A 22,462-nucleotide genomic window follows, 5' to 3' on the forward strand; every position below is an offset into this window, starting at 1 on the left:
AAGAAAACACATTGGCCCCCACAGAAAAAATAAAACGCATTGGCCACCACAGAAAAAATAAAACGCATTGGCCACCACATGAAAAAAATAAAACACATTGGCCACCACAGAAAAAAAATAAAACACATTGGCACCCCCAAAGAAAAAAAATAAAACACATTGGCCACCACAGGAAAAAAAATAAAACACATTGGTCACCACAGCAAAAACATAAAACACATTGGCCCCCACCGTAAAAATAAATAACATTGACCACCACAGAAAAAAACCTAAAACACATTGGCCACCACACGAAACAAATAAAACACATTGACCACGACAGAAAAAAAACAAAAACACATCGGCCCCCACAGGAAAAAAATAAAACACATTGGCTACCACAGAAAAAAAAATAAAACACATTGGAGCCCCACAGAGAAAAAATAAAAGACATTAATTATTGTCCCAGCCCCATACAAAAGACATTTGGGCGGGACAGAGACGCGGCGTGTGGATGCGTGACCTATGATGTCACACCATAGGTGTCCATAGGTCGCAGCTCAGGCTGCGTCTGAGCCACCCGGAAGAGACCATCGCTACCCAGTCCCAAAGTTAGAACTGGTGGTGCGGCCGCCAGTCTTAATTGTTCCTTGACACCGGCGGTGGCTGTGCACTGGTGGGCATGGCTCTGCTTTCCGGCTGTATACCTGAGGACCACTCAGGAAACAGTAGTGCGCTGCAGCATAAAGGTTAAAAAATGCTGCGTTAAGGGTTTTTTACAAACCATAAAAATATGTGGGTGACAATGCTTCTTTTATAAACCTATTTGACAAGCAAATGTTAAGGTCCTTGTAAAATAAATCACTGCCTTGATTTTCATACAGTGAAGTACTGTCTACTTCATTTATTTCTACTTTCATGTTTTCCTCCTAAAATACTTTTCATTTTAGCCTTATATATGTTTTAAAATAATCATGACGATCACATGGAAACTATTAGATATCACCTTTTATTATATTGCTCGAAAAAGTACCTAGAAATATGTTTTCCCACACAAGTGCAATTGTAAAGTATATGGACAAAACCCAATCTCCAGGACATCAGGTGCTGTTGAATTCACGTCCTTTTGCTGGAAGGAAAAGACTGTGAATCATGTACATGTTCCTATAAATGGTTCATTTTTGTTTACCCGAGTGCAAAACCATCACTGTCCAGCAGTACAAACAGGGAATATATTCATTTTATTGTACAGCCTGTATCCAAGCAGCAAATTAAAAATAATTGTGTAAGTGGTATTTCCAAAACTGGGTGATGGGATCCATATTAATATTAATATTTATTACCTGTCCAGCTGATTCACATTCAGAATGTTGCAGCAGGTGACTGTAAAAGAAGTGGAGTACAATAATGGTTTGTAGGAGTAAAATTATGTACAGTATATGACAGATAATCTTATTTGATCATATTGTAGTTGTATCAAATTTTTAAGCCGTAAGGGGCAATCTCAGCGTTAGGTGTACCCATCATTACACAGTACTACAGAGCCAGCAATTTTGTACATAATATACTGTATAAAAGTGCAACCTATCAATTCACTATGATAGGAAAAACAAGCAGGGAGATTTATCAAACCTTCTAAAGTGGACGAGTGGAGATATTACCCATAGCAACCAATCAGATTGTAGCTATCATTTATCTAGTATGTTCGATAAAGGGATAGCTGTAAGGATCTGATTGGTTGCTATGGGCTACACTCCACTTGTTCTCTTAAGAAGGTTTGATAAATATCCCTGCAAAGTGCCGTACTCTTCAGTGATGTCATTTAACTCTTGGCTTTTACTGGCTCTATCCTTGGTGTGTGGGTGACAATGACTCATTAATGTCCCCAGCGTGTTCTTGACCTTCACTCTGTTTTATTTCTGGCCTTAGAGGACTTGAGATGGCCTTTCCCTGGATTCATAATATTCACATTTTCAGATATCCGGCCTTGTTTTAATAAACATTTTTCTTTCCTAAACTGGGTATATGTAGTCTAAGCTTATATTTGGTTGTGTGTATTTGCATCTTATGTACACTGTGTTCATACAAGGTAAGACACTGACTGCGGCCATGGTGTATTTGTAGTGGGGGATGGGTAGGTAAGTGAGATTATATGCTCTGCAGAAACGATTTGATTGAAATGTTTACAGGGATTTGGATAGTGATAAGTGACACTGTATTTCTAAGTTTGTAAATTGAAAAAGATCAGCGTGGCACCAAGATATTATTGCTTTGGTTTAAGTCATACAGTACTTGCCTACATTTTGAGTCTCTCCTCCAGGAGCAGCCTAGAGAAGAGACGCTGCTGACTTGAGGTAGGGGAGGAGCCCAGCTCTAAGCACTCTCACTAAGCTCCGCCCCTCACGAGAAATGCTGCACATCACAGGTTCACCGATAGGGGGCGGGGCCAATATGACATAATTTTCTTAGAAACACTTCATATTGGCCCCACCCCTTCACTGTTTACCCATACCTCCCAACTGTCTCGCATTCAGCGGTACAGTCCCATTTTTCTGAGACTGTCCCGCTGTCCCACCCGAAGGACGCAGTGTCCCCCAGTGGGGGGGGAGTGGGATTTGGGGGGAGCACACACCGCTGCTCTGCATAAGCAGAGAGAGAATAGATGATATGCGCATCTATTCACAGTTCGGGGGGAAGCCTGGGGGCAGCCCAGGACCTCGGAGATGCTGGGCATGCCCCATAGTGATGTAAACGGGGGCGTGCTGTCAAGACCCCGCCCACTTCACTAACAGGCCACGCTCCCTTTTAGGGCACGCGGAAGTCCCAAGTCAGCAGGGATGAATGTTGGGAGGTATGTTATACCTGTGATTCGTGGGATTATCCTCCTCATAGTGCCCACTTCACTAGGAACAGGGTAAGATAAGGGAGGGCTGCCTACTCTTCCAGGGGTGCGGGCGACTGCCCGAAAATTTGGGAGACTCCCGCTACTTCCGGGAGAGTAGGCAGGTATGTAACTACATTACTAATTAAGGTAAAGAACAATTAAAGCCTCAATATAATGTACAATGTATATGCAGCAGGGTACCATGTCATAGCGTTTGTATTATAAAGATGAATAATATAATGTACAATACATATGCAGCAGGTTACCATGTCATGAGAGTGGGGCTTCTCCTATCTTATTTTTATGAGTTTCAGTCATTTCTAAGAGAAAAGCTAAATTTTGCGTATTTTAAATATTGACATAAACGTTGTAGCCTACAATGTAGTGAATAGTATTATAGGTATTTAATAACACATCATGGTGATTACCTATATTGTATAAAATGACAATGGTACAGATGACAGACTTGAAAACTGGACTACATCATAGAAAGCTCCTAACCACTGTCCGTCCTCATTATCTTTCTCCACCCAGGAAGATGATATAATATGTACTCTTAGTAACTATTGTAAACATTTAAAAAAATGTATATGCCATGGTTTTGTGGGTGGGGGAAGAGTAGGCCAACGTAAGTGAATTGGATTTCCGTGCTTGGGGGCTTATTTACACATCTCCCTTTACCCCAAAGCTGTACATAGGTGGGGTCTGCTCCAGTGGGCCCATGGCCCTCATTCAGAGGCGGTCGCAAGAAGCGATCGCTCTCTCTGATGAGGGCGGGCGCTTCTTTTTTTTTTTGTGCAGCCTCCTGGTCGCTAGCTAAGCTGCGGGTTACCACCCACAGCTTAGCGACCAACCAGGTTGATGCATCGCGACTATCGGGGCTTGCGACGAGACCCTAAGGTTGGGTCTCGGCAACCGCAAGCCCCAGGGAGCTTCCTGCTCTGATCGAGCAGGAAACTCCCCACTCACATCACTGCTGATATCAGTGCAGCCGCCCACAAAACGGCTGTGTAGCCACCCCCCCGCCCCGCCTCCAAAACAGGGCGAGCTGTCGATCAACACCGACAGCCGCCCCTTTTGTAGTGAGCTCCAGAGCGAGAGAATTTCTCTCTAACTCCGGGGCTTGTGCATGTGCACTGTGGCCGCTGCGCATGAGCAGGACCAAAACATTGAGCCGGTTGCGAGCGCTCAGCGCTTGCGACCGACTCTGAATGAGGTCCCATGTCTCTACTCATATACTCTCAATTAATGGGGAAATCTGCTGGCAGATTTTTAATAATGATGTATGAGCACTATGATGTACGGGTGACAGCCTCCTCGTTGGGTAGCCATGGCATCTGCCTAATCAGTAGCCAACTGTCATTTTTACCCATACTCTGCTTCTTCCTCATCACTGGCACTGATACACCATTACAAATCCTTCCAGCAGAGGTTCCCTCTAGTACATCAGCTGGTTCCCTTCCCGGAGTGGAGATTAAAGCAGAGGGAACATTCTAAAGTACTAATTTCAGATCACCTCCCATTAATTTACCCAATGGTGGATTTCAGAAATAGTATAGTGGGGAGTTTTTTTTATGCATTTTGTATTAGTTCATTGGACTTCATCACAGTTAGATCCATCAGAAGGAGTTGCCTTGCTGTATATTGTACCAACCGGCAGTAAATATTATGGGGGAGATGTATCAAGCCTTGAAGAGAGAGAATGTACCACCCAATTAACTTCTGTCATTTTACAGGCTGTGTTTGAAAAATGACAGTTAGGAGCTGATTAGTTGGTACTTTATCTATCTCCATCTGAGGGAGTTCTATAATTAACTCATAGCATAGTCTTCCTCAGCAAAAGTGTAGTTTTAAATCCATATCTTAACAGACTACACCTTGTAGCCCTGTGATTTGACCATCATTTTGGGGTATTAAGTCCTCAGCACACACAGCTTTCCACACTGGTAATTTGGAACCTATCATAATGGTCAAATGAGGGGCAGTGAGGGGGGCACTGAAGATGATTTTTTTTTTATAAAATGTAAAAATGAACTTACTGGTAATTTTAATTTAGCACCAATACACTGATGGGTATTATTGAAGATATGGCTGTTTCGACTTAATTTAAACATTGACAAAAATGTAGGGTAGTTGCCACTTCGAGATGTCAACTGTTTATCTTTGCGTAAATGCACCTGCTGTAAGGGGCACTGTACATATGTTACATCTTATAGGTAAGCTGCATACACACATAAAGAATTTCTGTCCAACCATCCAACTAGTTGATTGGTTGGAATGAAAATCTGGTAATGTATGAAAGCAAATGACAATCAGCAATTTGCTCCCAAACGCCGGAAAATGGACAAAAACTATTGTTTGAACAAATTGTTTAGATCAAACATTTAACAAACTTGTCTGAACGACCATTTTCATCTGTTTTCTGGGATTTAGGAGCAAATTGCTGATCATCAGTTACTCCCATACGTTACCAGATTTTCATTCCAACCAATCAACTAGTTGGATGGTTGGACAGATAATCTTTATGTGTGTACCCAGCTTAAGAGCTGGGTGAATCAGAGACGTTATTTGCTGTGTGAAGGATTGGCACAGGAATACCATACTTCTACATCAGCGTGTAACAAATAGGATTTTATTTTAAATTTCAAGAAACGTAATAAATACATTTACAACACAGAAAACTGCGCATTTCCGGTTGTATGGTATAATCCTGCAGTTGTAGGCGCAGACGGATTTATTCTAGGACGCGGGTGTCGGCGATTAGATGCATTACTTCCAATAGAAAACCCGTCCGCACCTGGATACTTTGCACTTTATTTTATGATTCTTATTAACCTCAAAAGCCAGACATAGGAGCTGGTGTAGGAGAGATGAATGTGACACCCATTTGTTTAGAGAATCTCTGCAGAATTCAAACTGCACATAGTCAGAAAATGAGCGCACATATATGTGCAAATTTATAGTTGTCTGCAACTTGGACCCATCAACCTGTACGAGTGAACAGTGAGAACTGGGGTGGGAAGAGGTGTTCTTCTCATGTATGCAGTCCAGTAAGTCTGCCTATGTGCTTCCATTGTACTTACAGCTCTGTGTCAGCCCTTTAGCCCCTTAATCCTTAAGAGGGAAATGTACAGTATCAAGCCTTCTAAAGAATGGAAACGTTTCCCATAGCAACAAATCAGCTTCTAGGTAGAATTTCTCAAGTACATTCTATAAAATGATAGAGATAAGCTAATTGGTTGCTATAGGAAACTTCTCCACTTTTCCACTCTTTAGAAGGTTTCATACATAAACCCATAAAAGACAAGAGGGAGAAGTATCTAGCAGTGTAAAGGGTGGAGAAGTGGACCAGTGGAGAAGTTTCCCATAGCAACCAATCAGTTCTGTTTGATACACCTCCTCCAGAGCTTTATTTTTCTTTAATACTTTTCACCCTTTCGGCCGTATTCAATTAGCAGCGAAAACTGCAGTTTTTTTCGCCATAAGCGAAAACTGAAGTTTTTCGCAAAAAAACTGCGATATTTTGGCCAAAAAAAAAGGCGAAAATGCAATTGGCGAAAAAAAACTGGAGATAAGTTTTCTCCATCCCAGACCAGGCAAAAGAAATGCAAAATCACTATTTTTTGCTTTCAGAACCTTTTGGACACCCCCCTAATGATAAATTACCCCCCAAAAAATTTGTAAGTTGCGCACTTTGTCAAAAAACGACCACGCAATTTTGGGTGAAAAAAAAATAAAAATCGTTGAAAATGATAGGAAGCAATTTTTTTTCCAGGAAATTACTGTTCCACGTAAATTGGGGGTACGTTAAAATGGGTGCAAGTATATTTTCATGTTGTACAAACGCAATTTTAAAAAAACGCCTGCTGCGACCGCGTGCGATGTTTAAAATACTTCACACATCCATACCGTCCCCCGAAAAATCAGACCCAATACATTAAAACCATTTTCAATGGGTTTTTTTACCCAAAAATTTGCGTGGGCGTTTTTCACCAAAGTGCGCAACTTACAAATTTTTTGGGGGGTCATTTATCATTAGGGGGGTGTCCAAAGGGTTCTGAAAGAAATTCCCAAATTTTTAGCCAAAAATAGGGACTTTGCATTTTTTCCGCTTGGTCTGGAATGGAGAAAACTTATCTCCAGTTTTTTTTCGACAATTGCGTTTTCCCCTGTTTTTTGGCGAAAATATCGCCCTTTTTTTTGTGAAAAACGGCCCTTAGTGCTAAACACTTAAAATGTTTAACCTATGAATATTGAGTTACTATTAAAAAAATTATCTAATGTAAGCACTTCCCTGATGTAACATAATACTTTATATAAACTAGAACAAATGCAACATTTTTAGTGTTCATTCTAGCACCTTGCACCTGTCACAACCCATGCAGTTCCTCTTTCCTACCTGGGATGTCGCTCTCTGCTCTGGTGTTTCTAGCACACTCAGCTGATGCAACAAACTGCTGAGATACAGACCAGAGTGTGCTAGAAGCTCCAGAACAGAGAGCGACACCCCAGGCACCAGGCAGGAAGAGGAACTGCACGGGTTGTGACAGGTTCAGGGTGCTAGAATAAAACACTAATTTTGTAATATTGTATCACAGCTGTATCATTGCTTGTTCTGCAACAGAAATTGTTTTGAAAACAGGTGACATGTTTGGGTTTGATGGCACAACCTTGGTAATGATGACATATAACCGCTGAGCCCATCTGGAACACGTCGTGGAATTCCAGTGAATACAGAATGTTCTGCCGCATCAAGTGAACAGCCCAGTGTTTTGCTTAATTGTCTAATCAAATAAAGCTACTGTTTTCCAGGAGCACAGCGCTATGCAGAAGGTACACTGCACACAAGGTGACAAAATAGTGGCACAGTTTGATAAAGAAAAGTTGTCTCTTGAGAAGACCTTAGAGAAAGCGATCAAGAAGAAAGGGTAAGAGCAAAGATCAGCGAAAAGCAGCTATAAAACTCTAAATGCCTGCAAAATAATGACAGTATAAATCATCTTAAATAGCTACAGTACAGATGATTCCAGTGATGAGAATATTTAAATATACTGAAAATTTACTTTATGGCAGGAATTTACTAAATCAATTCTATAAACTAAAACTTACATAATCAGAAAAAAAACCTGATTGTACTTCATTCAAATAAGGTGTTAACTTAATTGAAAATAAATGAGATGGCGAGTATACAAAACAATGAAAAATCATATTTGGAATTTAATATTTGAACCATTTTAATAACGTGTGGGATTATAAAAAAATATAACTATTTTCTTTTGTTATCATTATGTTTTTTTTCTCAATATCTTTTAATATCTGCAGATTTCCTTTTTATTTACCTATGTGACAAATCTTTTATAGTCTACGCTATAACCTACTGTTCCCAGTAATCCTTGGTATCTTTCCCCAGAGTCACAACAGCAATCCTGTATGAGACTAGGAGGTAAATTTACTAAGATGGGAGCTCTGTTTAAGGAGTGATGTTGCCCATAGTAACCAATCAGATTCTACTTCTCATTTATCTAGCACCTTCTAAAAGATAATACCTGGAATCTGATTGGTTGCTATGGGCAACATCACTTCTTAATAGAACTCCCATCTTAGTAAATTTACCCCTAGCAGCAGCTCATGGGAAACTCAGTGTTTGTTAATCAGAGTGTGAAACTTAATTTGCAATTTGCATTTGTTTTACAAAAATCTGATCTCTGCAATCTATTCACAGTCAGATACGAGCATATCTCGTACATGAGCAAATCTCAAGCTGTGACTCACTCCCCTCGGCTGCAACTCCCTCTCCTTGGCTGTGATCCCCTCTCTTTGGCTGCGACCCCTCCTCCTTATCATACCTGGCTGAGAAGAGACTTAGGGCCGTATTCAATTTTGAGTGAAAAGCCGTTCTCGGCTACTTTTTCGCCTATGACGTAATTTTCACCGATTCCATTTATTCCCGTATTCAATTTCTCCAACTTTTCGCTGGTACAAAAAGTTTGCTCATTGTAACTAGCGGAAAAGTTTCGTCTATGAATACCCGGCGGAAAAAAGTGCAGAATCGGGGTTTTGGGGTTCAAAATTGCGGCAACCTCTCTGAACCTATTTTACACCCCCCCCCCCGGTTGCTAATTGCGTAAAAAAACTCAAGAAAAACCCACAAAGAACAACCTAAAAAAACACTTTGAAAAAATGGGCCAAAAAAATCAAAGTGGGGGTACAAATTCAAAAAGTAGAGAAATAGCTTTTGGGGGTGTCTGGAAGTATGGGGGAGGTGTTTTGTGGATTGCAGGTGTTTGCTGAAGGAGCATTTTTTACTCTATTTAATGCTTTACTTGAGCAACTTGAAAATATGCTTGCACCCGTTTTCATGTCACCCAAATTTGATGGGAATACTTATTTTCCCCCAAAAAAGTTACAAAATGCTATTCTTCACCACTTGCTCAAAGACGCTAAATAGCGCCTATTGAGACCATTTAAAAACCCCAAATACTTTCAGTAGGGGTAATCAGGGGTACCCATAGTGAATCCCCATGTCAGAGCATCTTTAGGGGGGTGTCAGGCTGATTTCCCCAAAAATTACATGACTTTTCGCCGATTTCCATTTCGCCGGGTCCCGTTTTCGCACATTTACAATTGAATACGGTGATACACAGGGACGCGCGCAATACTTTTTTGGAGGTAAAATGACGGCGAAAAGTCCGGACGCGGACTTTTCGCTCCAAATTGCAATTTGGGGCGTGGCTTCACGGACAGTACAGAAAGTGCTAAAAATCAGAGCCCACACCTACATGAAGTTAAAGGCCAGAATGTGCAGCTCATAAGTACCCGAGAGGGTTGGAGCATCTGAGACTGTGTATGGATCATACCTTATTTCTGTACATTGTGGGTATGTGCAGTGTAAACTCGCTTTTCAAGCACTGTTTTCCTGTATTTGCATAAATGGGGGTGTTTCTCTTGTTTGCGACCAATCAGACGCAGTCATCATTAGCAGCTTCACAGTCATCACTATCAACTGTACACTTGGTCTCAGCCCCCTTGTCACATATAGTCGCAAGTCAGACTTGAGACAGAAAAAAAGACGCATAAAGCAATAAGACGCCCATGCACAGTGCGAAAAATGGTACGTTGAGACAGAAATAAGTCTCAACGTAAATAAGGCCCTTATCGTATAGCTGTGTGCATCATTCTATATACTGTAAGTGTAGGGATCTGTAAAACTTCATTCAAAATGTAACCTACAAGTATGATTTAATTATGAACAATAGATAAAGTAAAACTTTGGACTTACAACTTTAACTAATTTTCTTTACTATAAAAGAGGATAACAATTGTAATCTAAAAATAAATAAACTACTGTAAGACAAAAAATCATATTGGCATCTCCATGGAGCAATGATCATTAATTTGATATCCATTTAGACACTCGCTTATGTTTAGTAAAATATAAAAAAAATATATATATATATTTTTTTAATCATAGAAATTAACAAACAAATAATATAGCATAAAACAAAAAGTCTAATGATAAAATATCTAACAGGTTTATGTGGTATAAAAAGTCTGGAGAGAAAACTATCTAACTATGGAACATATTTTGCTGTTTAGAGGAAATAGCTGTGTTGAAATGAAGAAAGAAACAGAAAATAAAATTCAGGTTTTAACTTCAGATCATAATTCCAAGGTAAGAGAATGTCAACCATCATTCACCTTAGCCTCTCATTCGGACTCTTCGCACGTTGATCACTCGTTAATTAACATAAAATGACCACAACTAACTGCACACTAAGATTTAAACTCCATCACTCAACCAGGTAGAGATGGGTTAAAATAACTATTCATCTATACCTGTATGCAAGAAGAATCTTTTTATTTGTAATTTCTTTTCAACTGTATTACTGAGCCTTAAAGCAGTTTTCAGTATTAGACAGCAACATTATAAATGGGCAGCAAGACTAAGAAAAATACTATTATATGTATCTTAAAGCCATTGAAGCCATAATTTGGCATTAATGTATATCAAGGGCAGTGTATTACTGAGCTACAGTAATATACATGTAATTACAGGATATGTAATGTATACATGTAATTACTAAATATGCCCTCCATGCTCTATCACTCCTCTGCAGCAAGTTGCCAAAGCAGAACTAAGATGCATTTCTTGCTGAGCAGATAGAGTTTGAATGATAGTTTTGGAGACTTGCTGGGCAGAAATACTCTGTATGGATTGGATGATTCATACACGGGCAGAACCAATTTTGTAACAGTAACTGAAATGCCTGCAGAATTGGGAATTTTACGGGACACTGGGGGAGATGTATAACATTTTCTAAGGAGGGCAAGTAGAGACGTTGCCCATAAGAACCAATCACCTTCTAGCTATCAGTTAGAATATTCTGTAAAACGATACCTAGAATTTGATTGGCTGCTTCACCACTTAGGTTTGGGGCATCTTCCCCACTGATCTAAATATGTTGGGGGATCTTCCGTTGTCAGTTAGCTGCAGTGGGACAACAGAGTAACACTGAACAGCGTGTTTTATCTCCTTATTCATGTCTGAACAGTATAAATTAAAAAGAAAAGAAAACCTGAGAATTTAAGCGTGTAAATGAAAATATATAAATTGTCAAAACTGCTTAAAATAAATGTAAGACATTAAGACTAGATTAGTATATTGAAAACTGCGGTGTAAGGCTTTGTCATCAATTTTTTTGGTGCTTGTATTGTATGGCATTCATTAAAAGCTTTAAAGATTTTGGTGGCTTGTGTTTGCTGTGTCCTTTTCTAAGTGTTGGTGCCAGTTTATATCTATCACTCTGTACAATCATAAGTAACACCTGTGGTTTATTTATTTTCCGCATGTAAAATCTTTCTCTATCAGGGGAGTAATGTTTGGTTACATTTGACTTTGATTTAAATACAAATATATAATAGACATTGAATGTGCATGTTGGGTTTATTAGGAACATCCCATATCACAATCAGATTATACATACTTTGAAATAACCTTTAACTGAAAGTTTTTGCTTTGTACATTCAGTATTGTATTCCATTTCTCTGCTGGGTCACATTTTGTACTCTGTATATAAGACTACTCCTACTGTGATTATGCCTATTTCTAGGTTACAGTTGATTGTTGTGCTTGGCTGGAGTTTCAGCATTCAGCTTGTTCACATTAATGTGAGCAGAAGTCTTCCTTCCCTACAAAAGCCTCTCCATTTTCAATTATAAATGTTGTCAGACAGACTCAGTCATCCCAATATCAAATCTCTTAGGGGTAGATTTACCAAAACTCTGAAAACGTAGAAGTGTCGTTCATAGCGATCAATCAGATTGTAGCAATCATTTATCAAGTACATTCTATCTAGACTATGATGGCTACAGTTTGTTTCGTTGTTATTGGCAACATCTCATTGTTTTTGAGCCATTTTAGTAAAGCTACCCCAATATGGGCTCACACGGAATCCAACTCTGAAAAGGTTACAATTGAACCAGGACGTGCCAGCATTATAATGAAATGTTAACAACAGCAGATTATTATAACTTTCATAATATTCATGAAAACATCTTTAGTACTTGCCAACTTTTTTTTCAAGTTGGGATTTTTTAATGAAAAAATAATCAAACAAATAATAGAGTAAAAAAACACACATCTGATGAAAGGTCAAAGTTTCTTTCTTTCTTATAAAGTGTCAGGGAATACATTATTAGTGACAAACCGTTCCATATTTTAAAGAAGAAAAATATACAATGCTTTATCCGAAACGTCATCAAATTGTTTGTGTTGTGTGTGAGTGGTTGCTGAGCGTGTATTTAAAAAATGTTTGAGTAGAAATTATATTATGATGGCTACTTCCTGTTTATGAAGTGTAGTGGTTACTTCCAGTTTATGAAGTGTAATGGTTACTTCCAGTTTATGAAGTGTAGGGTTACTTCCTGTTTATGAAGTGTAGGGTTACTTCCTGTTTATGAAGTGTAGGGTTACTTCCAGTTTATGAAGTGTAGGGTTACTTCCTGTTTATGAAGTGTAGGGTTACTTCCTGTTTATGAAGTGTAGTGTTACTTCCTGTTTATGAAGTGTAGTGGTTACTTCCAGTTTATGACGTGTAGTGTTACTTCTTGTTTATGAAGTGTAATGGTTGCTTCCTGTTTATGAAATGTGGTTACTTCCTGTTTAGAAAGTGTTTTGTGGTTACTTTCTGTTTATGAAGTGTAGTGGTTACTTCCTGTTTATGAAGTGTAGTGGTTACTTCCTGTTTATGAAGTGTAGTGGTTACTTCCTGTTTATGAAGAGTAGTGGTACTTTCTGTTTATGAAGTGTTTTGTGGTTACTTTCTGTTTATGAAGTGTAGTGGTTACTTCCTGTTTATAAAGTGTTTTGTGGTTACTTTCTGTTTATGAAGTGTAGTGATTACTTCCTGTTTATGAAGTGTAGTGGTACTTTCTGTTTATGAAGTGTTTTGTGGTTACTTTCTGTTTATGAAGTGTAGTGGTTACTTCTTATTTGTGAAGTGTAGTGGTTACTTCCTGTTTATGAAGTGTAGTGGTACTTTCTGTTTATGAAGTGTTTTGTGGTTACTTTCTGTTTATGAAGTGTAGTGGTTACTTCCTGTTTATGAAGTGTAGTGGTTACTTCCTGTTTATGAAGTGTAGTGGTTTATTCCTGTTTATGAAGTGTAGTGGATACTTCTTATTTGTGAAGTGTAGTGGTTACTTCCTGTTTATGAAGTGTAGTGGTTAATTCCTGTTTATGAAGTGTAGTGGTTACTTATTATTTGTGAAGTGCAGTTGTTACTTCCTGGTTGTGAAGTTTAGTGGTTAAGGAGAGCAGCTGCATGCTAAAGGCCACAGAGGAAGTGCTACTTAGCCATTTCCCATGGGCTGCAGCCTGTGATATTCTGTACATAATAGCATACTTACTTTATGTTTCTCCATCTCCAGGGGAAGCACAGAGAGGAGATGTAGTTGACCATGTCAGGGGTGGAGCCTAACTCTATACGTCATTAGGTCCTGTCCCCGTAATGGCAAAATACTGCGAATCGCAGGGCTAAATGATGCAATTTGTGTCATTTTAGCCACTCCACCACCCTGTGGCTTCATGATTCACAGTACTATCTCCCCATACTGCCCACTTCACTAGGAAAGTAGGATTCATACAGCAGTCTAATATATTACAAAGAAGAAGATGAATCCGCATTCTGTCGACAGCTACACAGAAATAGATTACATGCATAGAAATAGTTGCAGAAATGCACAGTTACATGTGTCTACTCTCATCCATCCAGTTGTGGAAGTAGCCATCACCACTGTCGGCACACGTGCACCAGCCCTATACCTGATGCAAGCGATCCGTCCAAAATCAGTCAGATCTTCGCTTATGCTCACCCGCAATACCGCCTACACATCCTCAGAAGACTTGGCCTAAGTGCAACTGCCCAGTGACACTCGTGGAGCTGCAAGTGGAGATGCAACCGAAATGTGTACGACTGATTCAGCTGTACAGTGTAGTTGCTCAAAGTTGTGTGTGCTCAGTCACATGAGCATGTGCGGTGCTAAAAATCACAAGGTCTGTCAGCAAAGGTATCCAGACTAAAGATAGACAGTTAAAAGGTCGACAATGTCTAGATAGACACCAGATATTAGACAGGCAATAGGTCAACAGGGACAAAGGTCAACACACTAAAGGTCGTCATGGAAGAAGGTCGACAGATAAAAAATGGTCAATAGTGTCAAAAGGTCGACACACAAATGGTTGACACATGGTGTTTTTTTTTAGGGTTAGGCACTTACCGGAGGGTTAGGCCCTTACCTTGACGGTTAGGGATAGGCACTTACTCCAGTGGTTAGGGTTATGCACCAGGAGGGAGGGTTAGGGTTAGGCACTTACCGGAGGGTTACGGTTAGGCACTAGAAGGGGCGGTTAGGGTCAGGCACCTACCCTGACAGTTAGGGTTAGGCACCAGGGGGGGAGAGTAAGGGTCAGGCACCAAGGGGAGGGTGAAGATTATGGCTAGAAAACAAAAACAAACGTGTCGACCATGTGTGTGTCGACCTTTTGACACTGTCAACCATTTGTACCTGTCGACATTCTTACAGGTCAATCTTTAGTATGTCGACTTTTTGTCCCTGAATGAGTGTCATTACCTGGGAAGCTGCTGTTCCTCTATGGGTTAGCAATGAGCTGGCTGTGTGGCACTTGGCTTTGATGTCACAGCCTAGCCATACTGGCCCACTGTCTTGGAACTTCATAGGAAACTCCAAAATTTACTGGGGTCCCCCGGGGAAAATTGAGTGATCCTTCCACATCTGGGTGCTCCTTCCACATCCTGCCCACTTCCTAGTGAAGTGGGCAGGATGGGGAGAATAATGCTTGGAATTGCAGCCTGTGGGGAAGGTTCGGGCCTAATGACGTGATTGTATTATCATAATTATGGCCCTTCCCCCTCTCCATAGATACACAGTTTGCGTCTTGACGCAAATAGTCCAGCCCAGCCCCCATCTCCGGCCACCTGCATCTCCTATATGGGCATCTCCCGGAAAGAAGATTGTCAAAGTTCATAAATACGACCCAAGCGCCAAACTCTCTGTCACCACAGCATAGCACTCGTGGGTTGCCAGGTTTGGCAACTAAAGAGGGGCACCTAAGGGGTATGCAGTCGGGAAGCCAGCAGACCTAATCCCGACAGCCGGCTTCCCAAATGTCATATCCTGGCAAGGGCCTAAAGACAGGCGTCGATATGCCGACGCCTGTCATTAGACATACGCCGGGAGCCCAACGCCGGGCGCCGAACGGGGATAGCCGTGCGGGGGGGGGGTTAGGTTTAGGGTTCCCGGGGGGGATTTAGGGTTAGGCACCCCCCAGGAGGTTAGGTTTAGGCGGCGGGGAAGGGGGGGTTAGGTTTAGGCACTTAGAGTGGGGATTAGGGTTAGGCACTTGGGGGGAGGTTAGGGTTAGGCACCCCTAAGGGAGGGTTAGGGGGTAGAAATAGCTTAGTAAATAATTACCTTTGACGATCAGGATTTCCTCCTCTGCCGGGATGCCAACCGCCGGGCGTGGGTCCGGCGGTAAATCACACCGATTCCACCTAAGGTGCCTAGGATCCATGCATTAACTTTGCCCATTTATTAAAATTTAAGAGTTGCAACAGTCGATCTTGCTGATTTGTGCTAATTGCTGAACAAAATCTGTCAAAATAGTGTGTAAGAATTTGCAGCTCTGTGAATGAAAGTGGTCATGCAAATAAGACAGAGAATATTGTAATGGTCTTTAACCATTAGCATCAAAATATGCACATTTAATGTTTCTTTCAGTACACCATGTATTAAAGTGCCACATGTTTTTTACTGCGTAGCACTGGATCAAATTCTGATTATACAAAATCTATACATAATATGTGCGATTACACACAGCTTTTTTGCTTGTGAAAAATTATTCATTTGGAATTCACTCATTTATATTTCATATTTAAAGGATGTGCATTATTTAACAACAAATGTTACTCAGCGTATTTAACCTGATTGTTTAAAACAGCAATAATAGTAAAAGCAAAACACTCCAAGTTATTTTCTTGTAATAACATTGTTGCTTTAAATTAAACATAGAGAGAAGCACGAGGCTTGCAGTAAATATAGCCCCATGTCTTCTAATGTTATTACCGATGCATTACAAATAGCAAGACAGACACTTTATTCTGAACATGACAGATGCATATTGGTTTGGGGGGATAAAATCACATAGACATCAACTGTAATCTAAATACAAATAATTCTAAAATTTTAAAGAAAAACAACATAGTACTGTATGTGGATAACTACAACAAATATAATTGAAGTTTAATGGGGTAGAGGGTGCGGAGGGTGCGCTCGCCCTATGGGTGTAATGCTGGAGTAATAGTGTGTTGTGGTCTTTTGTGTTCGATGTTGTTTGTGGAGTGATGGGGTGTAGGGAGGGAAGGGGGTCTAATGGACTGGAGGTGGTGGGTGAGGAAATGAAGACAGAGGCAGAAATGGGGGCCAAAGGGTTTATTGGAAAAAAACAGTACTAATCCTGTTTGGTCCCAGGCACCCAGGTGGGGTGAGCGATCCACTTGGGGGTGTGTGTGGGTGGAGACTGGGGAGGTGAGTGGACCCTTTTAGGGGGCTCCTTTCCGTGCAGTTCAATAGACCGGCACGTTACCCCTGCTGGACCTTTGGTCAACAGTCTTAGGATGTCTCGGGGGGAGGGGAGTGGTGGGTTGGCAGCGGGTCTGGCGGTTGTGGATGTACACCCTGGCGGTGTCCCGTTCAGGGGTATAAGTCTCGGAGTCACTTACCTACCGGTAGGATTTGTTGGTGAAAAAGGCTTGGGCTGCTGGTAGCTGGTGTTAGTTTCCTTTTGCAGATGCGGTGTTGGATGGCTGTTGCGGTGTCAGCGGTTGGAGGAAGCTCTGTGTGTGGTAGTGGCTTGCTGGTGCACTGTGGGGCTTGGTGCACCGCGTTGCTGGCGTTCTGTTCCCGCTGCCTGGTGGGTGCCTGCTGGTGTGGATCGCTTAGGGATTGCTGCTGGACGAACAGCTGTGAGTGGAGCTGGTGTTGGTTGCTCCCAGGGGGCGGTGCGTGGTCGCCTGGGTCTAGCAGGTGGAGTGGTGATCAAGAGGGGTGCGAAGGGCTTTGCTAGGTGTGATGCCCAGCGCGGCCCTGCGGGTGGTGGGTAGAGAGGGTTCTGGAAGCAGCAAGGCTCGACCGAGTTCTCCGCAGGAATGAAGAGCTCTGGTGTAAGCTGGCTGTGGTGTCAGAATGTAGGGGGTCTCCAACGCGTTTCGGCAGGGGCTCTGCCTTCTTCAAGGAGGTAAGAAGTGTGGCTATGCATGTGTGAGGTTTAAATGTGGAACTTCCGGGTTCTGTGTTTGTCAGGTGGTGGAGATGACCAATCAGGGCTAAGAGTGGGTGTGGCCCATGTATCTGATAGGTCGTGTGTGATTGTGCGAGGCTAAGCCTGTGGTTGGGTGATAACGTCACGTGGTTTGGGCAGCCAATGGTTTACTGTGCAGCTGTGGTTGTGTTAGCTGGAGCTCGTGTCTGGGTGCATATGTGGCTGCTATGGGGATTGTGACCGGCTGTGAATGGTCAGCGGCGGTCATGTGGTGTCGGCAGCCAATCGTGTGCTCTGCTGGTGTGGGTGTGTATGCTGGGGCTGGTGTGCTTTAATGCATTATGCAGCTGCTATGGGGATCGAGACCGGGTGCGGTTGGTTGGAGGTGGTCACGTGGTTCTGGCAGCCAATCTTATGCTGTGTAGGATTTCCGTATGTTTACATGGGTTAAGGTGACAGCTGGCTCTGGCGTGCGTTGGGCGGAGGAGGTATCCGGAGTGTTGTGCTGTGTGGAGGATTTAATGAGCGGGCAGGGGCATGTGGCGAGTAGGGTGGGGGTCAAGGGCACCGGGGTGTGTAAGGCAATTATTGTGGAGGTGGGGATGTGAAACAGCATTGTCGTGGTAGTTTAGTCCCGTGGTGCAGGCGGCCAAACGTGTGTGTGTGGGGGGGTGATTATGAGGGTGATGGTTGGTGGCTCGGGTGACCGCAGGGGTCCGGGGAGGTGTGGATGGGCATCTCTCCGGGGATGGTGGCTAGGTGATCGGGCAGGAGGAGATGGAATAAGACTGGTGCGTGTGGCATGTGTCAAGCTGGCAGTGCTGTAGTGGACATTCCTGTTATGTGTATAATGGTGTCTAGATGATGGCCGCGTGTAGTGGGAGGGTGGGAGTAGTGGTTAGTATCGCTAACCTGTATGATGTGTGGAATGCCAGGGTTGTGTAAGTATATATGTGGTGTAGCCAAGTGGTTAAATCGACTGACACGGGGAAGTGTGTGTCAACGTGTGGCGAGGAGGAGTAAGGTTGGTGTGTTGACTAATAGGTTCTTAGTGTGTGGAATGTGTTTGGTGCAGTAGTGTGTAAATGGTCTTGTTGTGGAGAGGGGGGGGAAGGGGTGCCGTCTTGGGGTGGTGTGGTCACTATAGAGGCAGGAATGTGTGTGGGGGCTGGGATAAAATGTAGCGTGAGGGGGGGTAGGGGGCAGGTGTGTGTTCATGTTACGGATCGGTGATGTGTGTCAGACAGGAGCCATAGCAAAATAGAGAAGCGGGGGGCGGGGTGTGTCTTAAATGTGTGTGGCAGTGGGGTGTAATGGGTGCTTAATGTGCTGGGCGATGAGGTGAGGGGGACGGGGGTGGCTCGGATGAGGTCGTGACTAGGTGTATAAGTGTGAGGGCCGCTGTCTGTTGTGTCCGGGGGAATCCGTTTGGGATGTGGGTGGGGGTGTTGGAATTGGTGGTGCGGGCGATATAAAGGGTATGGGGGTGGTAGTGATCAAGGTGTCAGGGTGTGTATGTGTTAGGGCAGGGTTGTTTGGGGAAGGGGATGTCAAGGTAACGGTGATGCGGGGGGTGAATGGGGATCACTGATTCTGGGTGTCAGCATTTGAAGGTGAGTATGGCTTGATGGGGGCGGTAGGGGGAGGTGGTAGATGATTTAGTGGAGGGGGGGTTTGGATGGTCAGAGGGTGGAAGGTCGGATTGTCTTGACATTTTAAGAGGTTGAGTACGCGGGGTTGCGTGGGGATCGGTGTTGTTAATGTGTCAAGTATATGGTGGCCGTGTTCATTTGGAGATGACTGATTTAATCTCGTTATCGATGTTTAGTCCTTTGGGTGCTAATGTTTTGAGGGTGAAGATCCACCGGAGTTCTTCCTTGTTTAGGGTCTTGGTGTGGTCCCCTCCCCTCCAGTTTTTCTTGATGTGTTTAATGCCTGTGAATCTGATACCTGTCGTGTTGCTATGGTGGTGTTCTTGGAAGTGTATCGTTATGCTGTGGTTGTCTGTCTGTTTCGTGATGTTTCTGAGGTGTTCTTGGATCCTGGTTTTAAGTGGTCTGGTGGTTCTGCCGATGTATTGTTGGTTGCAGGGGCATTGTATAAGATATATGACGTTCGTGGTGTTGCATGTTATGTGTTCCTGTATTTTGTATGTTTCTCCTGTCTGTGTTGATGTGAATGATGTGGTGGGTCTGGTGCTGCGATATTTCAAGGTGGTACAGTTGGTGCACGTACCGCAGTGGAAAAAACCTTGTGTGGGTCTAGAGTTGTCCAGGGTAGTTTGTGAATGTTGCAGGGGTGGGATGTGATTGCGTACCAGTTGGTTCTGTATGTTGGGGGCTTTCCTGTAGATGACTTTTGGTTTGCTGGGTAAGATGTCGATGAGTTGTTCGTCTTGTAGTAGTAGGTGCCAATGTTTGTTCACGATGCGTTTTATGCTGTTTGCGTGTGTGTTGTATTGCGTGATAAATGGGATGTTGTTCTGTATATCTTGTGGTTTTTGTTTGTAGTCAAGAAGTGGCTGTCTGTCTTCTTTACCTATTTGTATGAGGGTGCGTTCTAACTTGTCTGGTTTGTATGCTTTGTCCAAAAATTGTTTTTTGAGGGTGTTGGCTTGTTCCTTGTAGTCTGTGAGTCTTGTGCAGTTGCGTCTAATGCGTTTGAATTGTCCTGTGGGGATATTGTCAAGCCAGGTGGGGTGGTGACCACTGGTGGATAGGATGTAGCTGTTGACGTCCACTGGTTTTTGGTAGGTTCTGGTATGTATCTGTTGGTTTTCAATGAAGACTTCCAAGTCGAGGAAGTTGACTGATGTCTGGCTGTAGTGTGTCGTGAAATGGAGGTTTCTATCGTTATCATTGATGTACTTGATGAAGTCAAGTAATGTGTTGAGGGGGCCTTTCCAGATGCAGAGGATGTCGTCGATGTACCTCGTCCATAGGACCAAGTTCGCGTCCCAGCCATGGCCCGTCCATATGTGGGAGTCTTCCCAGCTATTCATGAACAGGTTCGCATAGCTGGGCACGAACTTCGTCCCCATGGCGGTGCCTGTCCTCTGCAGGAAAAACTCCCCATTGAACCAGAAATAGTTATGTGAAAGGATGTAGTCAATGCCTTGTAGAATGAAGGATAATTGGTCTGGTTCCAGTGAATCATCGTGTTTGAGGTGTTCGTTGATGCTGTCGAGTCCTTGTGTGTGATTGATTACAGTGTAGAGTGATGTAACATCGCTGGTGACCAGCCAGTGGTCATCACCCCATGTTATGTTGTCGAGGATTTTGAGTACATGGGTGGTGTCCTGGAGGTGTGATCGTTGGCGTTTGACGTGTGGTTGCAGGAAATGGTCAATGTATTGTGAGAGGTTGCTTGATATGGAATTGATGCCGGATATGATTGGTCTGCCTGGTGGATTGGTGATGCTTTTGTGTATTTTCGGGAGATAGTAGAAAACTGGAATGATGGGGTTGGAGTTGTATATGAAGTTGTATTCGTGTTTGTTCAAGATACCTTTGTCTAGTCCGTTTTGGAGTATGTGTTTGAGTGTCATGTTAAAGTTATGTGTGGGATCTGTCCTAAGGGTCTCGTATGTGTTTGTGTCTTGTAGTATGCGTAGGGATTCTGTGATGTAATCGGTTTTGTTCAAGAGTACTATTCCCCCTCCCTTATCAGCTGGTTTAATTATGAGGTTGGTGTCAGTTTTGAGTTCTTTGAGTGCACTGCGTTCGCCTGCCGTGAGGTTAGGGTTCCGGTGTTTGATTCGGGTGTCAAGTTTGTTCATGTCTTCCGTTACCATGTGTTCGAAGGTGTTGATGAAATGTCCTTTAAGATGGCTGGGGAAGAATTTGGAAGGTGGTCTTAGTGTTGTGTGCTTGAATTTGTCAGGGTTGGTTTCTGAGGTGGTTTTGTTGGATAGGAAGTACTTTTTTAAGGTTAGTTTGCGGACAAATCTGTTGATGTCTAGGTAGGTTTCGAATTTGTTAAGGTGGTTGTTGGGTGCGAACTTGAGGCCTTTGTTGAGGAGAATGATGTCTTTTGGTGTGAGGATGCGTGAGCTGAGGTTGAAGATGCCATTGTTGTCGGGTGTTGGGGGGTCGGTGGGTGTTTGGGATCTGTTCGGGTGTCCGCCTCTGCATCCACGTCTCGTTGGTCTAGTTTTCTCTTTATGCTGTGTGGGTGTATGATTAGTGATGGTGATAGGCAGGTGCGGCTGCCTGCCTCCAAATCTAAAAAATGATTGGACCATTGTTCTTCTGTGTTTGTGGGTGTACATCTTGCTGGTGGTGAGGTGGTGGTGAGGTGTGTTGATAGTGTGTGTTTTGGATTGTCCTGTGTGGTGGTGAGTGCAGAGGTGTCTCTGAGAGTGTTGACCCACCCTTGTCTCAGGGAGTTTCTGGCTAGGTCTTCGTATTGTTCAGAGTCCGATGGGTCTTCTATCTCGTGTATGCTGAAGGATGTGTCTATGTCGGAGTCTAGTTCCTGGACGTCTGTGTAGTCTATGTGTGTAGGTTGGGTGTTTGTCGGGTTGTGGTTCTTGTGGACTTTGGACATATATTGTTGGTAGGTAAGTTCTAATTTCTTGTAGATGGGTGTATCTGGGGGGTCGGTGCTGCGTCCTTGTGGTCTCCCTGTTCGGGGGTTGTGTTTTGGTTGTGATTTTGTGTCTGTCTGTGTCTTGTTCCTGTGGTTTTTGATGGTGGGTTTGTGGTTGGAGTTGCTGCGGTTGGTCTTACCAAACTTGTCTCGTAGAATTTTGTTTTTTT

The 22,462-nt window shown here is 42.8% G+C and overlaps 1 protein-coding gene across 8 annotated transcripts in view; it reads left to right on the forward strand.

Moving 5' to 3' along the window:
• Positions 1 to 22,462, forward strand: part of PLCB4 (phospholipase C beta 4) — a 335,768-nt gene that overhangs the window by 280,758 nt on the left and 32,548 nt on the right. For 7 of the 8 annotated variants that reach the window (XM_088478044.1, XM_088478048.1, XM_088478046.1 and 4 more), the window contains 2 exons: positions 7,676 to 7,791; positions 10,460 to 10,535. The exons of the other annotated variant lie outside the window; for it this stretch is intronic. In XM_088478044.1, the coding sequence (XP_088334170.1) occupies positions 7,676 to 7,791; positions 10,460 to 10,535 (192 nt within the window). The remainder of the gene's footprint in view (positions 1 to 7,675; positions 7,792 to 10,459; positions 10,536 to 22,462) is intronic. 8 annotated transcript variants of the gene reach the window in all.

Source organism: Taudactylus pleione, unplaced genomic scaffold (genome assembly GCF_031769625.1).
Source record: "Taudactylus pleione unplaced genomic scaffold, aTauple2 ptg000206l, whole genome shotgun sequence".
In the NCBI taxonomy this organism is placed as follows: domain Eukaryota; kingdom Metazoa; phylum Chordata; class Amphibia; order Anura; family Myobatrachidae; genus Taudactylus; species Taudactylus pleione.